General features: G+C 39.5%; 2 protein-coding genes across 2 annotated transcripts; one reads left to right on the top strand and one right to left on the bottom strand.

Annotated features, from left to right (window-relative positions):
• Window positions 1–295: 295 nt before the first annotated feature.
• Window positions 296–967, bottom strand: LOC122672550 (protein TAPETUM DETERMINANT 1-like). The gene has a single exon (XM_043870013.1). The coding sequence runs from the start codon at window positions 887–889 to the stop codon at window positions 296–298; it is 594 nt and encodes a 197-aa protein (XP_043725948.1). The 5' UTR covers window positions 890–967.
• A 3,947-nt stretch (window positions 968–4,914) lies between these two features.
• LOC122671297 lies at window positions 4,915–11,560 on the top strand. The gene is made up of 8 exons (XM_043868426.1): window positions 4,915–5,178; window positions 5,311–5,378; window positions 6,561–6,627; window positions 6,729–6,883; window positions 6,980–7,050; window positions 9,153–9,221; window positions 10,528–10,628; window positions 11,186–11,560. The coding sequence occupies exons 1-8, from the start codon at window positions 4,921–4,923 to the stop codon at window positions 11,477–11,479; spliced, it is 1,083 nt and encodes a 360-aa protein (XP_043724361.1). The 5' UTR covers window positions 4,915–4,920; the 3' UTR covers window positions 11,480–11,560.
• Window positions 11,561–19,023: the final 7,463 nt, after the last annotated feature.

The following is a 19,023-nucleotide window of genomic DNA, read 5'->3' as shown; positions in this document are numbered from 1 at the left end:
GATCCCAAATTCATAACTGTTTATCTTATCATTTGATTCCCTAATTAATCTTTCTTTTTTGTTAAGAAATCCCATTGCTAATCACTTTAAAGTATTGGTGAGAAAAGCTGCAGAGGATCCACTCCATCCAAATCAAAGAAGATAAAAACCTAATCCTTCTTTCAATCAAATTTCTAAACTAAACATTCTTGATCATTCACCAGACACAAACTCATCAGTTTACACGAGATATAAAATAAAACAAACAGGGATAGAAATGGGTTACTATTTAGTCATGGCTTAATCGTCTAAGCAGTTAGCAAATGATCTTGATGGAGGAGACTGCAAGGGGGTAATAGAAGGAATTAGCATACTTGAAGGAGATGGAGTGGCCGCCGGCGAAGAACTTGCCGTCGTTGAGGAGGCAATCATTGTAGTGGATGCGCTTGAACACCTTTGGATTGATCAAACGAGCAGAGCTAAACCAGCCACAGCTAAGGTGGATCCTTGAGATCCTACAACCTTTCAAGCACAGATTTGTTATCTCCACTATGTATGTGGGTATCCCATTAGGCAGAGGCAACCCTGGGCCTTGACTCACTGCTATGTCTGATTTTGTACATTTCTGATCTCCCCATATCCGCTTTGGTTCCATTGTTTTTGCAGTTGCTTCACCTTTGAGAAGAAGGCGATTACGCCGAGAAGATGAGGAGCTCCAGGTAGTAATGTTTTGATCATTTGTTATCTCTGTTCTTGGCTCAATTGCTGAAGAAGTTGAATAAGGATGATTTTGTTGCAAATGAAAGGTGAGTGGTAGAGGTACTACTACTACTACTACTATTAGTAGAAGCAAAGAAAATGCAGATAGTACTGCAACCAAAGCACTCTGCTCACTTGAGAATCTGGGCATCCTGATCTGATCAAATCAGACTGTGTCTTACTTCTCTGGTGCATTTGGGTTGGAATAACTCCTGTGGTTTTGCTCAACTTATTTCTTCCCTCACCACCCTAATTCCCCCTCTAGTCTACACCCTAAACCCTGTCTCTAGTTCTGAATGTAAAATTATGGTTCATTTTGAAGGGGATGTCTGGTTTGGAAGCAAAAAATGAAATAGAAGGGTCATGTGAGCAAAGTTGTTGAGACTTGAGACATTGGGAGTTATATAGGTTCACATTGGTTTGTTTAGGTCATTGGTGCCTTCATCTACTTGTGGAGAGCTATCTCCACTTAATGCTTTAAGATTTTATGTTAGACCCTCCAACAGGGTATCGAGCCCATTTGTTGTCCTTTCTAAATTCTCTATCTATGTATAAAGAAATATATGCCGAAACTACACATGAGGGAGAATGTTGAAAATTTGAGAAATATATGGTACAATATGGATCTGTTTAGGTCTTTGGCGTCTTCGTATGCTTGAGAAGCAATCTCAACTAATGCCTTGAAGATTTGGAATTGGACCCGACCAATTGTTAGATTATCTTCACTTGCTCCACTTGGGACCAAATGGGTCCGAATCTGGATTGTCTACTCATGTGGAGTGCACTGCACACCCGGCAGTACTGTAGAGGATTTTTATCCACTTCCTTCGTGAACTGGGTCTACTTCCTTTACTGCAACGCCCATGCATGTTTGACTGTTGAGTTCATGTGTGAACAACTGGACTAGTTTCAGAAATTAAGATTGTGAATAGCAAGTGGTGACAGAGAATTTATATATGGGTTGGAAGTTAAACAGAAACTGTGAAAAGGAATGAGAGTATGGGCCCTGAGAGATAATTAAGATAAGAGACAAAGGAGGAATTGAAGCTGGAAGATAATCAATTCTGTATAGATGGATAATGAAGAAAAACGGTTAGAAGTCTCTGTTTCATGCCAAGGACAAGAACGCTGTTTCCTTCATTTAGAACTTATTCTCTATTTTTCTGATCCCTCTCATAACAACATCTCAGACCTTAAAAGAGATAGAAGTTTATTTCTGTTTCAGAGAGAGAGAGAGAGTTCTTCTGCTATTCAAGGAAGCCTAGCATTTTGTGAGCATCTAATTCCTACGTAATTTTAGCAAGTGAGAGGGACAAGAACGTCCAACCGCTGGAATCCCATGTGAAGGAGACAGACCATCGGTGCTCATATATTATAGGGTATGGGTTTCCCACGCGGCCAACCATCTAGGGGGAGAGGAGAGTCCACTTGATGTATGAGAGAGAGTGTCAGTACAAGTCCCACGATTCATTGTAGAACCTTTTGCCTTTGTGAATCTAAAAGATTTTTTCCATGAACATCTCCCCTAGATAGACTCTAGTAGTGTTCTTATTGTTGAGAGTTACATAGTTATAGTCTCACATTGGTTTGTTCAGGTCATTGGTTTTTTCGTACACTTAAGAAGCACTCTCAACTTAATACCTTTTGATTTTAAATTAAACACTTGAACATGGCATCAGAGCTCAAGTCCTTTTATTATCCTCCCTAAACTATCTATGTGTAGAGCCAAATATACCGAAACTATATGTAAAAAAGTGTCGAGATTTTTTTTTATTTTTTATTTTTAGGTTGATTGAAAGAAAATTTATTGAAAAGGGAAGCAAGAAGTACACATGACATCTTGGTTACAAAGATCTAGAAGCCACGGATTGGAAGATGGCAAAACTATCCTACTTGCCCAGGATATTGCCTTCCGAGCTAGGGAATCGGCTACATGATTCCCTTACCTAGATATATGAGTAAAGACAGCAGACATGAAGCTGGAAGCAAGGTTCTGTATATCATAGACTATATTGCTGATTGCAAGAGGAGGAATTGAGTCTTGATTAAGATGATTGATTAATGCTGAACAGTTAGATTCCATGATGACACTCCGGACAGAGTTCTTTTTCCATTGGTCATTTTATGTTTAGGAATATATTCAATTATTTGTACGCTTATACTTGGGAATTTTGTACATATTTGATTGTTTGAGACTTTTTTTTTTGGCAAGTCATCGGAACCAGGAACCAGAACCAGACTGTCCCATTATTAAATGGGACTAGATCCTAGTACTGACACCATTTAGTAAATTTGACGGTTCTAATTAAGACTGACCCCCTTGGGATTGGAATCGATAAGAAACCGTCCCAATTACCTTAGACCATCCCAGTTGACACTCGTAATTTACTTGTTAAATTTTAACCCAATAAATTTAGTCAAATACCCTCTGATGTATATCTAGACTCCGACACCTTCTTCTAGTAGTTCCTTGATCTTTGAATTTTTTTTTTTCCATTTAACGAAATCCGTCTAGGTTGATTTTTGATATGTAAGTAAAGGACCTTGTCAATCATCCAATTTGCCACGTGGTAGATATTTAAGCCATTCTAACATATTTATCCCTAAATAAAATGCAATTAAAAAAATTTTAATTATATATGTAATGTTAATCAATGATGTATAGGTGTGAGGTCCACTAATGATGATGGTTCATAAATTCATCTAATTTTCTTTGTGGATCCATTGATTTGAACTGGTCATGTCAATCCTCCACATGGCCAAATGAGACTTGAAAGAAGGTGATATATGGGTTAGGGTTATGAACTAAGATAAAATAATATGAAACCCAGCTCATGAGATCAAATAATTTACAGACAAATCTACTTTTAGGGTCCCCCACCCCATCACTCCATCAATTATTAGGCTCTAATATGTCATATGGCATTGCTTCTATTGCATTCTCTTCTTGTATGTGTAACACCATAAAATGGGTCTTCTTTTTTACAAGAATTTTAACCTTTATAATGAGATTATGAAAATCGTATTTGAATTGAAATTTTAACACGAGTTGTGGGATTAAAATTCTCTGCAGTGCGAGTATCTTGCAGTGTACTGTAATGTAGGTTTGATAGCTCGATACATGGAAGAAGTTTCATCCAACAGTGTGAACTCAATGCAATACAATTTTTTTTTTCTTTCTTCTTGAGCTCATCATAGTTGAATGTCGCAATTTCCACATGTCGAGATCTTAGACCCGCACTGCAGAGGATTTTTTCCCCAAGTTGTGGAGGTTTTTTGGGTCCAACGTGATTTACAAGTGTCAGTAGGGGTGTCAATCGACCAATTCAATCAGATTTTAGTTGGGTTGAATCGATCTTCGGTCTCAACTGGGCCAAACCGCAGCCAGCCCAACAAAATGAGGATCAGTTTCAATTTAGATCTTGTATCGGGTCCGATTTGATTTTCTATCATTTCGTTTCAATCGTTCTAGTCGATTTTTGGTTTTTACTAGATTCATAAAATCCAGACCGAAGCAGATTCTACAAGGATTCTATTCGGTTGAACCATAGTTGAACTGGTCAATTTTGATTTGTCCAACCGGATCGATCTGAATTTTGAAACCCCTAAGTTTGACTAATCAAATCGGTCCTTGCTGATTCTGATCTGGATCCAAATCGACTGACATCGATCCCTAAAATCCTAAAATCAATCCTCAAATCTGAAAACTCAACGATCCAATAACCAAAACCCTAAATCGGCCATACTGAATCAGTCATAATACAAATCGATCACGGCCTATTCCGATCCAAATGGACCAATTCAATCTATCCGATTCCGATTTTTGAAATCGTAGCTGCGACCTCTGACACACTGAGTCGACTCCGCTGGCGAAGCGTAATCTGGTTTATATGTCAAAGTTTCAACGCTCGTGACCTCACAACTATCGTCGTATTTTTGATTTGTGACTAATGAACCCTCGTCCTAAGAACTGATTCCAATCCTGCTTAGAAAAGAGATTGAAGGGTAAAAATGTCATTCTGGTCAAACTATTGACTGAGAATATTAATATCTGAAGGTCGCAAGCTTTGCTCGGGTCGTCTCCATGGTGGCTCGATTCGTATAAGGTTTAAGGAACCAATAATCGAAAAAAGCTAATCTTCCAATCTCCCTGACTTTGTGATCACAATTGCGTCTTCAACAATGCTGCGATTCCTGCTCGTGCTCGCAATTATCGTCTCCATTTCCACTGGATTCGTGGACTCGCATACAGAGACAGGTCCATGGAGCTGTGATACGAACCCTCAGAGTCGAATTCAGGGTGATTACAGGCCTGGAATCATTACCCTTGATGGTCACGCAGACGATTGGAAGGGAGTCGATGGTTTTGATTTTTCTCTCCTCCCTGCTTTGGACCCAGATCAAGAAAATGAGTATAAAGGCGGGAAGATGACTGTTAAGGTATGTTTGATTGGGAGATTATCCGAATGATTTATGTTTCTGTCTCTCCTTCTTATTTGAGTTCTCGGTCGTTTTCTTAATCTTAAAAAGCAAGGATTTTTTAATTGTTTTCGGTTTTTATTGGTGTTTTAGGCGTTGCATGATGGAAATGATGTCTTCTTCTTGCTCCAAGTTGATGGGGAGTATGCCTACTCTAAAGGGTGAGGAAACATTTCGTTTTTATTTGGTTCATTTGATTGTTTCTTCTAATTGTTCAGTTTTACTTGATTGATTACTAATTTTGTACTCCCCAGCCCCCTTAAGGGGTGGGGGTTGGGGGAACTTGCAAGATTGGTTAGGAATTTTGAGCATTTCTTAGTGGCTGTCTAATTTTACTTTGCAGTTTATGTGGCAGCAGGAATTCTTACGTTAATCTGTTTCAAAATTGTTAATCCTCCCCCAAAAGAAGGGGAAAAAAAAAAAGTTTCCCTGGTCAGTAGACCAGGTAAGGTGGTACCTAGTCAGGACACATAATTCCACCAAGTGGAATGTTTAAATGGTAAATCTAACCGTTGGATACCTAAGAGATGGTCTGGGTAGATCACATGTTAAATTTCATACCCAAATTCAATCATTTAATCCCTGTAACACCATACCCTCCCATGTATGTCAATGCACCCCTTTGGTAGTTCGTTGCACCATGTCAATTTCCTAAAATTTTCAATGATATGTTTGACCACATGGCCAACTCCATTGGGATGCTGATACTTAATATTTGAGTAGGAGACCTTGGGGCCTACCTGTCCACAAAATTTCAGCCCAATCCGATCCACCACGTGGCAAAAGTAGGCACCTGACCATGGCTTCGTTATGTCGACCACCAAACTAGAAAACCTTATCCCATAATTTTATTAAGAATATTTATCTGGAAGGTGAAATGAAAATAAAAAATGTGGTTTGAAAAGTGATGTAACTGAAAGTAAGTTGGAATTGGAATTTGAATGAATTCTACATGGATGCTATTTTATTCAGTTTATTGCAAACTTAATAGTGTTGCAGTCACTAGTCCCTTATTGTTTTTCTCTTCATCTGATGGTATTGTCTTTCTCCTCATTTGGTCAACACAACCTAGTTTCCTTTGCTTCATTGGTGCATCATATTGTAGGCTTGTAGCATCGATGATAAAACTAATCATGACCTAAAACATGAATATGTTAATACACAGAAATTTCCTTTTCAGCAGTTGAGAATTGGGAGTATTGATGCCAACTAACTGGGTGAAGTCACTGAATATGTACATTCTTTTTGGTCTCCTGTGAGCTGGGAATGGGATGGATGGCTTTGATGTGCATGCAAAATTGTAACATGATTTTATTGAATTTGTTATGTTTTATGTGGTGCAGCACCAATACCAAATGTCCGTCTGTCTCCATAATGTTTCAAGTCGGTGAGAATGCCTCATATCATAATGTAAGTCCTTCTGGGGCCTTGGATATTTAGGTAGTTTAGCATCCACATTATTTCCTTTTCTTAATTGGTATAAAAACTGAAGGAGAGATTTATTGTACTAGATGGGTGGGTGTGCAGAATCACCAGATTCATGCACTAGTAAAACTTGTCAAGGCCACGAAGTTGATATAATGCACTTCTCAATTGGCAATGCCATTCCAGGACGACTCTATGGTGGCAATCCAATAGATAACGGGGATGGAAATGGAGGTGACAGGTATTATAGTGGAACTCTTTTTCTTAATTAAAATCTCTAGCATTTGAGTTCTGTGAGTTGACAGTTCTTTAATTTCTTCAAACTTATGTTGAATAGGTTCGGTCATCTGGTTGATCTGTATGCCTGGAATCCACACTGTCGATACCTTGATGGGATTAGTCCTTCAGGTATTCCATGGTTCAAAGGCCCCCCTGCTCTTTATACCGTTGACTTTCAAATAGATGATATCTGCACAATTGCATTTACTGGTAGATGAAAAAAATGCTTTACATATGCCTTCAATGAATCAGTGTCCAAAATGAGGCCACTTCTTGGGTGTTGTATGTAGTCCTTAGGATCTCAGTTAAAGGTGCTAATTGAAGTACATATGCCTACAATGAATCAGTGTTCAAAATTAGGCCACTTCTTGGGTATTGTATGTAGTCCTTAGGAACTCAGTTAAAGGGGCTAATTTATATATTAATTTATGTTGATCTCTATGTATTGATAACTGATAAGGGACTGATGACCAAAACCGTAAGGGACCTGTTAGAGATGTATCTCGGTTGGAGGTCTATGGACCTCCATACCTTGGGGTTATTATCACTGACCCAAAACCGACTGACCGATAGTTAATCAGTCTTGGTTTTGATTTTAAGGAGCGATTAGCTTGTCGTTCAGTTTCAGTCTGGCCTAATGGCCCAATAGCCTGGCCGAAATGACTGATATGACCCAGATTTTTCTTTGAACCATTTATTCTGGAACAATTTTAAAATCTTGGGTTTGTCAAAAGACATATGAGGCTTATGGTCTGGAGAAGAAATTAGTAGCTGGTTTTTTTGTTTGTCCAATCTGCTGTGAGCAGTGGTTGAATGCTGCCCTTTGAAAGGTCAGCATGGTGACACAATTCTGGACGGGTATGCAGGGTCATACAGTGTGGCATGTCTATGGATCTCTGGCTATTTGCCAGTCTGGAACCATTCAAATCCAGATTTTGGACAAAGAAACCTGCCCATGTCCGATTTGGCTGCAAACCTGCAATTTGGGTTCTCTGTGTTTAACCTGGTTCTTCCAAAATATTATATATAAGGCATTTTTTAACTTCCACCTACTTTTTTTGCAAAGCATATTAAAGTAAAAAAATTGATATTTACAAGATTTGAACTCAAAACCTTATATACAACTCTTACCGCTTACGCCAATGTTAAGTTTAGACCGTACTATCAAATTTATTACCTCTAGTTTGGACAAATTGAGTGAAGTGGTCTGAAGTGCCCAACCTAGACCCGAACTGGTTTTTTATTGAGGCAAATTAAAATTATTACAGTCCAAACCCAGATTCAGACAAGATATTATTGTCAGTTGCCGCCCCTAAACACAATATTTTTCTCTGGATCATAGCTCTACCTGAAGATGATGTATCATAGGAAATTCTTGAATTCCATTGCTTTCAGAATCTTCCTTTGATCACATTCTCTGATTTCACTATATTTGTGTGTGCAATTACCCAAAGGTTAGTCTAGTCTATACCGTTCATGGGATAACCCAGATCATAGACATATATCGAAATTAGTTCAATGTGAATTTTCGTATACTATAACTAACCCATTCGTTTTTCCTTCCCATGAAAACATATCCAACCCTAGGACAACTGCTGAGGGCACTGTCTGAATCCTCTTTTCACATATAGATCCTTAAATCTTACCTTTTGATGAGGAGCTAGAACTTTTGATAGCTGAGAATCAGTCAAACAGCTTGCAAATGGTCTTTGCATTTGAGTGCTTCGAGTCTGAGTTTGTTTTATGATTTCTTTCCACTGCAGCTTAATGTTCTTATTCACTTCTAAAGATTTGGAAATCTGAGTTTGTTTGTGAATTCCTTCTATATCTAAAGTAGTTCAATGTAAATTTTAATATACTAGAACCATACCATTCTTATTTCTTCTTGTGTAAACATATCCAACCTCAGGACAACTGCCAAGGGCACGGTTTGAAGCCTCTTTCACATACAGATCCATAAATCTTACCTTTTGATGAGGAGCTAGAACTTTTGATAGCTGAAAAGCAGTCAAACAGCTTGCAAATGGTCTTAGCAACTTAATGTTCCGTTTATCTACTCTGCATGGTGAAAGATATCACCTGAATATTTCTCTGCCTGTTTCATATTTATGTGATTTTCATATACTATTTAGTTGTTATTATGAACTTTTTTAGTGGACTTCTTTATCCAAAATATTTTAGAATGTATTCCTTACCATCCAGATAACAATGATCTTCCTTTTCTTTTCCAGGAAATGATTCTAGTGCACAGAATAATTGGAAAGGGGCGTGGTGGCATGATACCCTTGCTATTCACTCAGGTAGGTATCTCTCTTATTATCTTTACCAAAACTTCACATAATATTTTTCCACCAAGAGGAATATTTGAATCTGCCTTCTTAAACAGCTGGAATCCAAATCCATCCGCCCGGGGGGGGGGGGGAAATGACAAAAGATGCAAGAAAAAACTGCTTGGTAGTAGGGAAATCATACTTGAAATTTTAATGATCCAGTTGGAGGATAAGGAATCTGTGGTTAGAAAACTATGTTTAATATTTGATGAAAGGATCGTGAACCTACATGTGACACATGAACTGAATGGTCCTGTTATAATATTTTAGATTTTACTCTTTTCTATCTTTTGGCTATCCATGGTGTCCTTTTTCTTCTTTTCTTTTTTATTTTTATTTTTAAATATAGTCAATCACTGGTGTATGATGGTTACTGCTGAATTTGAAAAAAGACTACACATTCATTAATCATATCTTTCTTCACCGCTGTTCTGGCATAAGCTGATGTTCTCACAATTGGTATTGCTTTCTCCTTCCCCCTGGAAAAGCAATTATATAACCTTTTCAAGCTATCAAACCGAAGTAAAGGTGTATAGATACCAATATGCAACTGGAATACCTTAAACGGGGTATCAATATGGGCAAGGTGCTTCACCTCGAATAGCGCTTCTTTTCACTCTGCCGAATGAAATCTCTGGTCAAGAAGTAGCTTTTGCAATGCCCACCCGGGAAGGCAATGAACCTTCTCTAGGTGCCTTAAATAAGCTAATAGGCCTAATATGGGAAAAAGAAGCAGGATCCTCTATTTTAGGGATTAATGTAATGATGGTGGCATTAATAGTTCTAGGCTCTCGGGTTTTGAAACCTTTAAACTACTCTTTTCTTTGCCAACCTATTTCATACGTTACTCGTCGTACGTCCTCTTCTGCAATCAGAATGGTAAGCTTAAGCTAAAATAGTGTGTATTTTCAATCGAACTAGCCCTTACCGCGATCAGCTTTTACCGGCTAGACTGAGAGGAAGAGGAAAAGGGAGGAAGAGCCCAAACTAGGCCTTCTGGACTCGCCCTTGGCAGGGAAATGAATACTGGTTCTTGCATGAACTGGAAAAGTGGACCGAGTGACTTACTAATTGGTTGGCCCTTTAAGGTCAAAGGGTCCCGATAAAGAGACATAAACAAAAGGGGAAGAAAAAAAAACGCTTACATTACACCATCATTTTTTGGTTGCTAACTCGCCTGCTATCCCCCTAGACACTGTTCTCCACTAATCTTTTAGTTATTGGATATGTGGTTGTAACTCTCCGTTCATAAGATTCGTGGTGCCATCTTTGACAGGATTCGTGGAGGGAGACAGCCCATATGCATCTGGCGGTCAAAAGGGCACATACTATTTTGAATTTTCAAGGCCTTTGAGAACCATGGATCGTCTACAGCAGGTAAATGCTCCACAACTTGTGTTTCGGTCTTGTACAGGAAATGATGTCAAATAACTAGTATCTGGAGGCCTACTTTAATATCTCGTAGATTTCCATATTGATATTTGGATGTTCATGCCACAAACAAACACAATGGTCCATGCTCCATCCTATTCATCTTTGGGTAATGACTCCACATTTAGCTTGCTAGCATACATATTAACTTCTGATTGGTTATGCCTTTCTGTTAAACTTAGTGGATTGATGAACTTGGGAGATTACTTAATGGAGGAGCCTGAGTAATGCAGCTACCATCATGTGGGTGTGGCTCATATTTTCAATGAACCTGATTATCCGAAATGTTTGGTCACCTGTTTAGGGGGACGGGTCATAGCCTATAATCAGACCAAGGGAGTGACCCAGTTGTCCAACCCAAGCGCATTTTCCAAATGGTTCCCTCGCATTTTTTGAGTGGAAAATTAGGAGAGTTCATTGTGGCAATTTTGAGCCACACCCCACTCAGAAGACATGGATATCATACTGACCATTGTGTTTTTCCTTATTGGCTGTACATGCAGGATGTTCAATTCACTATCGGTCAGTCAAGCAAGTTGTCAGTGGCTTTCTGGTATCCTGTAGATGGGAATCCATGGCATGGGTCTGGGCATTACTCTGTCAGTTGTGATTGGTTACTGCTGGACGTCTCCTCAGGTAGTTCTCTGGTTACCAAGGTGGATTCAAGCTCTTGGAATGCGGCTGGTGCCTTCTCCCTTCTTCTATCTGTGGTGTCCTTCTGCTTGTCTGTTTTTGTGGGGTATTGGGTTTCCAAATCAAAGTCTATACCCTTCACACCAATGGAACAACACCTTTGATAGGTTAATATGGGCATGATTTTGTATCATTATTTGGCATCCTGTTTCTTAGGCTGGTAAATTGATTCTCTTTTTCTTCAATTTTTTGTTTCTTCTTTGATATCATCGATTTTATGTTGTGGATTAAATGTACTAGAATTTTTATGTTATTCCAAGGTGTAGTATCAGTGTATTTAATAGCTCTTATATTGAATCGTAGAAGATAACCCATTGAAGTTAACACATGAATGTGATTGAAGATTGTTTGAAGTTTTTGAGTTATAAGATTTTATGCGTCAAATGTACAAACTCAACATGGGCTGTGGTTTCGATTAATGACCAAAGATGGCCTCAATTGACAGTTTTCATTATTTTGGTCAAATTGTATCTGAGAGGGGAGTGGGTTACTAAAGAAGAATTGCCTAGTGAGCTGGAACTCAGCATATAAGGTTTAGATTTGGGAATGCATTTTGTCCTTACCTATCAAACACTTGACTTAATTCATGATTCTTGTCCATCTTGGACCTTAGACCACAACCATCTCTCTCTCTCTCTCTGGTGTACTGCAATAATAGAATCATAACTTGAATGAAAATACTAATTGGATGACCCTTTTCTCTTGACCATCCCAAGACCTCCATAAATATAATTAGATCAAAGTCAAGGTGAGGCAGTCTTATTATGGCTTGTTTACTTTGATTCTGAATGCAAGGTGATTAAGGGGGGAACCTAGATATTAGTGAAGTCTATTAGGAACTATTTGCATAAAACATGTTAACCCTTGCACCATATAGAGTCTGGATCCTCTCCTCGTCCGTTCACATACGTTGAGTTCATGAGACAGATACATTGGCTGCTCTCCAACTGTGTATAAGGGCACTTTCATAAAAGGGTTTTTTACAATTACCACCCCAAAAACTTTGATATCTACTATTACTCTCCTAAAAACTTTTAAACAACTGTTACCCTCCCCTGTTGCATACTAATAACTAACTGGCCCCCACCGTTACATACCCGTAACAGAGGGGGTTAGTCGTGAGAGTGTGCCGTTGTCACGGATTTTTTAGGACTAAAATACCCTTATGTCAAAACGAAATAAAACAAATCTTCAAATGGGACCCTTCCTCTTCACTTCACTTGCACTTCATCTTCTTCACTTCCTCTTCACTTCACCTGTTGCAGCAAACCGGAGGAAGGACTTCGTCGACGGCGCTACAGCACCCAACCCCGAACATTCTCAGAGTAAAGAGTTAGCTAGCATGAGAGAACATAAGAAATAAAAATCTCAACTCCATGAAAACCCTACTATTTTTGTTAATGGGAAATGGTAGCTCCACTGTAAAGACTTTATTTTTCTTTAATGGGTATAATCCCTAAAGTTAATCAAACACTATTATGAAAATGACCTCTCCAATGATAAATTAACCACTCTCATTGATTCAAATCAAGCCAAATGAGATAAACATGCCAAAAAAACACAGAACCACCAAGATCCATTTCCATGGATTCAGATTCAGGAAGTTAGGGTTTGAAAAAAAAAATTCAAACGTTAAGGTGGATTCAGATTCAGGAAAGCTCAAAACCCTGAATTAAAATTAGAGGTTAACAGAGGAATAAAATAGAAATCGACCTCTGATCTCTGCAGCGTTTGGAGAAGATGGTTTCTTCTATGCGATTACTGCCAGTGGGAAACCAGATGTGGTATGATGGGAGACGAATGGGAGTTCATGTGCAAGGGAAGAAGAAGAAGAAACACCTCCTGCCTTCTTCTTTCTCCTCTACAAACCAGAACCTGAAATCCTCAAATCCCTTACCAAGACCAATTTTGAAGTAGCTGTCATGGTTCCAAATCACCAATATGTCATCAAATCAAACCCTCGCAAACGAATGGGTCAAAACCAATCTTCTCTCCTTCTATCCACGATCTTTCAGAGCAAACCCTCGTCAATTACACCCAATTCTGTGTTTCTGAACGAATTGGATCCTAAAATGGGAACAAAATTGCAAAAAACGAAATGGGTCTCCTAAACCTTTCCACAGCATGCCCACATAGGTTTTCATCAAAAGGAACGGTGACAGGTTCAAATGGCCCATCAAGGGTCGTCGAAATCCGGCCATGAACGACGGCCAAATTCTCTAAATACAATAGAGTGATCAAAATCAAGGACAAACAGAAGAACAACTTGTAAACCATTCCTAGGGTTCTTCCCATTTGATTGATTTGATTTGTTTATTGGGTTCTTATCAATTTTTTCTTTTGGGGGGTTTTTACTGTTCGTATTCTCGTTTTGCTTCCTTTGTACACGCCGACGAAGTTCGGGGATGAGTGTTGTAGGGCCGCCGACGAAGTTCTTCCTCCGGTTTGCTGCAACAGGTGAAGTGAAGAGGAAGTGAAGAGGAAGGGTCCCATTTGAGGATTTGTTTTATTTCGTTTTGACATAAGGGTATTTTGGTCCTAAAAAATCCATGACAATGGCACACTCTCACTACTAACCCCCTCCGTTACGGGTATGTAACGGTGGGGGCCAGTTAGTTATTAATATGCAACAGGGGAGGGTAACAGTTGTTTGAAAGTTTTTAGGAGGGTAATAGTAGATATCAAAGTTTTTGGGGTGGTAATTGTAAAAAACCCAAAAAACTATACAAGGGTACAATCTCGTTTGTCTGGATGGAAGGAATCTCTCCTTTCTCTTGCTGGGAAATAAGTCCTAGTTAAATCTGTAGCTGCTTGCATCCCAACTTATGCTATGTCTATGTTCTCCCTACCTTGTTCTACCATCGATGATATCACTAGGCATATACGTCAATTCTGGTGGAAAGATAGGAAAGGTAAGGGAGTGTTTTGGAAAAAATGGGATGTACTTTATCCCACAAGGTTGTAGGTGGCTTGGGGTTTAGAGACTCGGGGTCTTTTAATCTTGCGCTCTTAGCTCGACAAGGGTGACGCATTCTCCATAATAGAGAGGCCCTTTGGGTTAGAGTCCTTAAAGGAAAATATTTCCCTAACTCTTCCTTTCTCGAAGCTAAGGGGAAGCCGAATTGCTCTTGGGGTTGGAGAAGTATGCTTAAAGGTAGAGATTCTCTTTCTCTTGGCCTGCGAAGACGCATTGGCAATGGCCAATCCACTAGAACCTTTGAGGATGCTTGGGTTCCTTCTCTCCCTGGGGGACGCATTTCTAGTTGTTATCCAGATACTAGATATGTTTTGGTCTCCAATCTCATCCATCCGATGACCAAAGAGTGGGACTCGCAGGCTTTGTTAAACCTGTTTTCGCCTAGTGAGAGGATGGCGATCAGGAGTCTCCCGTTACCTACCTCAAATATTGATGATAGCTGGGTCTGGGCCCCTGCAAAAAATGGTAGCTTTTCGGTTAAATCAGCTTATCATACCATCTTTAGGCCTACCTTCTCTCAGCCTTCCTCTTCCTCTTCCTCTTCTGACCCGTTCTAGAAGTGGCTTTGGAGTCTTAGGTCTCGTTTGGTAACACTCTTGGAGAGTGCTTCTAGTGTTCTTTTGTTCTACGGGAGTGCATATAGAGTAGATATGCGTCTGGCACACATGCTCCAATCTTGTGTTCTCACGGACTGAACTGGTTCAAAAAACATGAAAAGATCAGGAATTGAGAAATACCAATTAGAAGCTTCTTCGATTCTTAACTTAACTTAAAGATTAAAAAGGGAAAAAATAGAGTTGTGTTTCCGATAAAACTCTTCTCTCACGCAAAACGCAAAACCCACAAAACCCTTCTCTCTCACGCTATACCCTTCTCTCACTACTGAAACCCTCTGCAACTCTACGGCTGAGCTCGTCTCCCTCTCCCTGCAATTCCTTCTTTCATGACTGAAACCCTCTGCAACTCCATGGCTGAGCTCGTCTCCCTCTCCCTGCAATTCCTTCTTTCATGATTGAAACCCTCTGCAACTCCATGGCTGAGCTCGTCTCCCTCTCCCTGCAACTCCATCGATTCATTCACAAGGTATGATCCCCTTCTCTCTCTCTCTCTCTCTCTCTCTCTCTCTCTCTCTCTGTCTGTGTGTGTGTGTGCGCGCGTGTGTGTGTGTGTGCGCGTGTGTGTGTGTGTGCGCGCGTGTGTGTGTGTGTGTGCGTGCGTGCGTGCGTGCGTGCGTCCGTGCGTGCGTGCGTGCGTGCGTGCAGGACTGTCTTACAAGGTGAACTATTAGACTTTCTCTTTATTACCTTTTTTTTTGTCTTTTCATCCACACATGATCAGATTCCCCCTAAAACCTGTGTGTGGTTGTCTAATAAATATATTTGGGGTATTTTCCTGCTTCCATACTATACATGGGCCAACTCCATCATCAATATTCATGGTAACTATATTGGTGGTAGGCCCCTCTACTTGTGAAGAATGACATTAACTAATGAACGGTGGGGTTGTACTCTTTTTTTAAGATGATTCCTTCACTGCTCCCAATCCATTGTTTCAAGTTTCAAACACATTGTACAGATGGTTGGTTGGTAGTTTTACAGCTTCGAGCAACCCAAGTAATATAATCATAATTATTATGGATTAATAATGAACATAATGGCATTTATGTAATTTTTTTTGTACAAAAAAAGTGATTTTGTAAAATGTTTGCCAAACATTGTTTCTATTCTTTTTCTGTTCATGGAGCACTTCTGGAACAGTTTTACCAAACGCTGTTTCTCTTCCACGAGAGTATTCTCACAGCAAGGAATCGAAAAAGAGCACTTCTGTAAAAAGAACGTTCTCCCAGAGCAGAAGGGTTACCAAACGGGACCTTAAGCTCCTCCCTAAAATTAAGATGTTTTTATGGCGTGCTAGTTCGGATGCCCTTGCAGTGAATGACCTCCTTTTTTAGAGATCCTTGGTGCAGTCTCCCTTTTGTCCTTTTTATAATAACGTCAAGGAGTCCATTGTCCACACTTTAGTTCATTGCCCTTTTGCCTCCACTGTGTGGCGATTTTCGCCTCTTAGAGTTGATACCCAACTCTTTAATGGAACAAGTTTTAGGGATTGGGTTTCGTTTTTAGGCGTGATAGGGCAAAACTGCCAAAACATAGGCGATTTTACTTTGCATTGGACCTCTATTTGTTGGGAGATTTGAAAAGCTAGAAATATATTCATTTTCAAGTTTATTCAACTTGATCTTCATACGCTAATGTCTTCCTTCTATCTGTTTTTGGATGAAAGTATGATTGGTCTACAAACATCCCCTGCACCAAGCTCTATACCCTCGACAAGGGTGGCGCCCCCGTTACGGCCTCACTTGCCCTGTTGTTGCGCTATTATTGATGGAGCTTGGACCGCTAGCTCTTGCAAAGGTGGACGTGTTGTTATATTGTTGGATGATGCTGAATTGTTTTTAGTGGCCCGCTGTAAAGCTTCGATTGGTAGTTCTGCCGCATCCCTTGAAGCTGAGGCTGTCCATGATGTTGTCCTCTTTGCTAGTAGGCTATACCTACCTAGACTACAGATTCTTTCAGATTGTCTATCGGTTGTCCTTGCTCTTCAGGAGCTGCCGTCTACTTTGGACTGGGTAGCGTAGATTGTGGTTGATGATATTCTGTCTCTATGTAGTAGTTTTTCTTTTATTTCTTTTTTGTATGTTTCACGAGACCGTGTCAGAAGAGCTCATCTTCTTGCTAAAGGAGCTTCTAGGTTTAGCTTGTCTCGACTCTAGTGGTCTCTGCCACCCCCCATCCTTGTACATATTTATGTCGGCCAGATTTTCTCTGTTGCCGATTTTTCTTAATAAAATTTTCTATTCTTGGCCAAAAAAAAAAAATCATTATAATTTGTTTGCTTTTTTTTGTTCTTTGAGCAAAAAATGAAACATACATGTTTATCTCTAACATCGTTTTTGCTGTGGAGTTTCTAGAGCACCTAATGGAGATGTTATTCCATCATATTTTGGGTAGTTTCTAAATTCATTTTGATAAATACTTTTCTTTTGGATCTGATATTTAAAAGGTTTTAGACTCACCATATCAGCACATATATTTTTTTTTAATTTTTTTAAGTTTGGCCCAAAGGATGGCATTTGAATTTTAAGGCTCCGTTTGTTTGATGGATAAAAAAGGTGGGAAACTTGAGCCAAACTTTAAATAAAATAAAAAAATAAAAGAGTTAGGGCTGACATGGAAAACAACCCTATTGATTTTTGTTGTTAGTTGTAGAATACAGAGAAGCCGAGCGATATAAATGGTCTTAAAAAATGGGGAATGGAATTGGACCTGGCCAATCCGATTTAGTTGAGATGAGGCTAAGTTGAGTTGAATCTAGCTCGGCCAATTTTTGTCCAAAATCTGGGATTAGGGCAATTTGGGGTCGATCTTCTCGATTCCGGACCCTAGTTAGTTAAAATGTATTTGGCATTTTAAAGACTTAATTTTTTATTAGGAGAAAGAACATTATCGGAGTGCGTGCAGTGTGCTGTCCCTACATCCAGACACAGGGGCAAGCAAAATTACCACCACACACCCATGAAGAGGACGAATTTCCCGGGAATGCAATGGTCTTTTCATGTGCCCCTGTATCTGGGCGTAGGGGCACTGCATCGCACTTGCCCAGTTAGCCTTCTCTCTCCCTTTTTTGTTAGCAGAAGTTTTTGTGCACAGTCATGCAAAAAGGACGTTTGATGAGGACAATTGGTTGGTTGAAATGACCAAATGCCCTATTAGACGCATTGTTGTTTATCGTGCATGAAAACCTTCCTTATTTTATTTCAATAGACAAATTAATCACTAGTTATTCATGTTATTGGAAGGTGATGTTTCCCAAAATCACAAGATAAATTTGAACCATCAATTTTTATGGGTTTTCTTTTTAAATGTAAACCGTTTGTGCCCACTTTTCATTGGGACAGTGCACTGTAAAGTCTAAAAACTGGTAGATGCATGGATATACATTCGATGTGTGTCAATACAAAAATGAGTATTTGATTGAATTACACTTGTAAATTTGACATGTGGCTAATCGAGATCATGCCTTCTCTATCCAACGGTTATAATGAATATATCAACTGTCCACGTGACAAAATAGATGTCTTATGATATTTGGAAAATGGGCAATGTTCTCTGTCCAGGAGAACACTGGGGCGCAGGCTGTGCTTGGGCGGGACGTGGCAGTCATTTCGGCCACTTAGGGGGTGGGGTGGTCATTTCGCCCACTCCCCTTTAAAAAATCTTTTGACAATAATAATTTTTTAGGGGGGACAAATTGACAATAATAATTCATCAATTTAATATTATAAAAATTTATGACGTATGCATCAAATATCAATCTAATTAGAGAAAATGGTTTATGCGAGGTGCTTGGCGCTTGGTGCATGGTGCTTGGTGCTTGCACCTAGACACATGGGGGGGCAAAAATGATCGCCCCCCCTAAAGTGCGAAATGACTACCCCGTTTGATGTTTCCGCACGCACTCATATTGGCCCTACACATACAAGGGCTATGCTCCCCTGATAAGCACTTCCTTATTTGATTAATAACACACTAGTTGGTCTCACAATCTATGCGTGTATTTTGATCCAGTATTTTTCAAATCTAATCGTTTCTCACCTTAAACAAAAAAAAA

This window comes from Telopea speciosissima, chromosome 8, assembly GCF_018873765.1.
Source record: "Telopea speciosissima isolate NSW1024214 ecotype Mountain lineage chromosome 8, Tspe_v1, whole genome shotgun sequence".
Taxonomy (NCBI): domain Eukaryota; kingdom Viridiplantae; phylum Streptophyta; class Magnoliopsida; order Proteales; family Proteaceae; genus Telopea; species Telopea speciosissima.
Note: the sequence above shows the minus strand (reverse complement) of the source record. Positions and strands in the feature narration are given on the sequence as shown.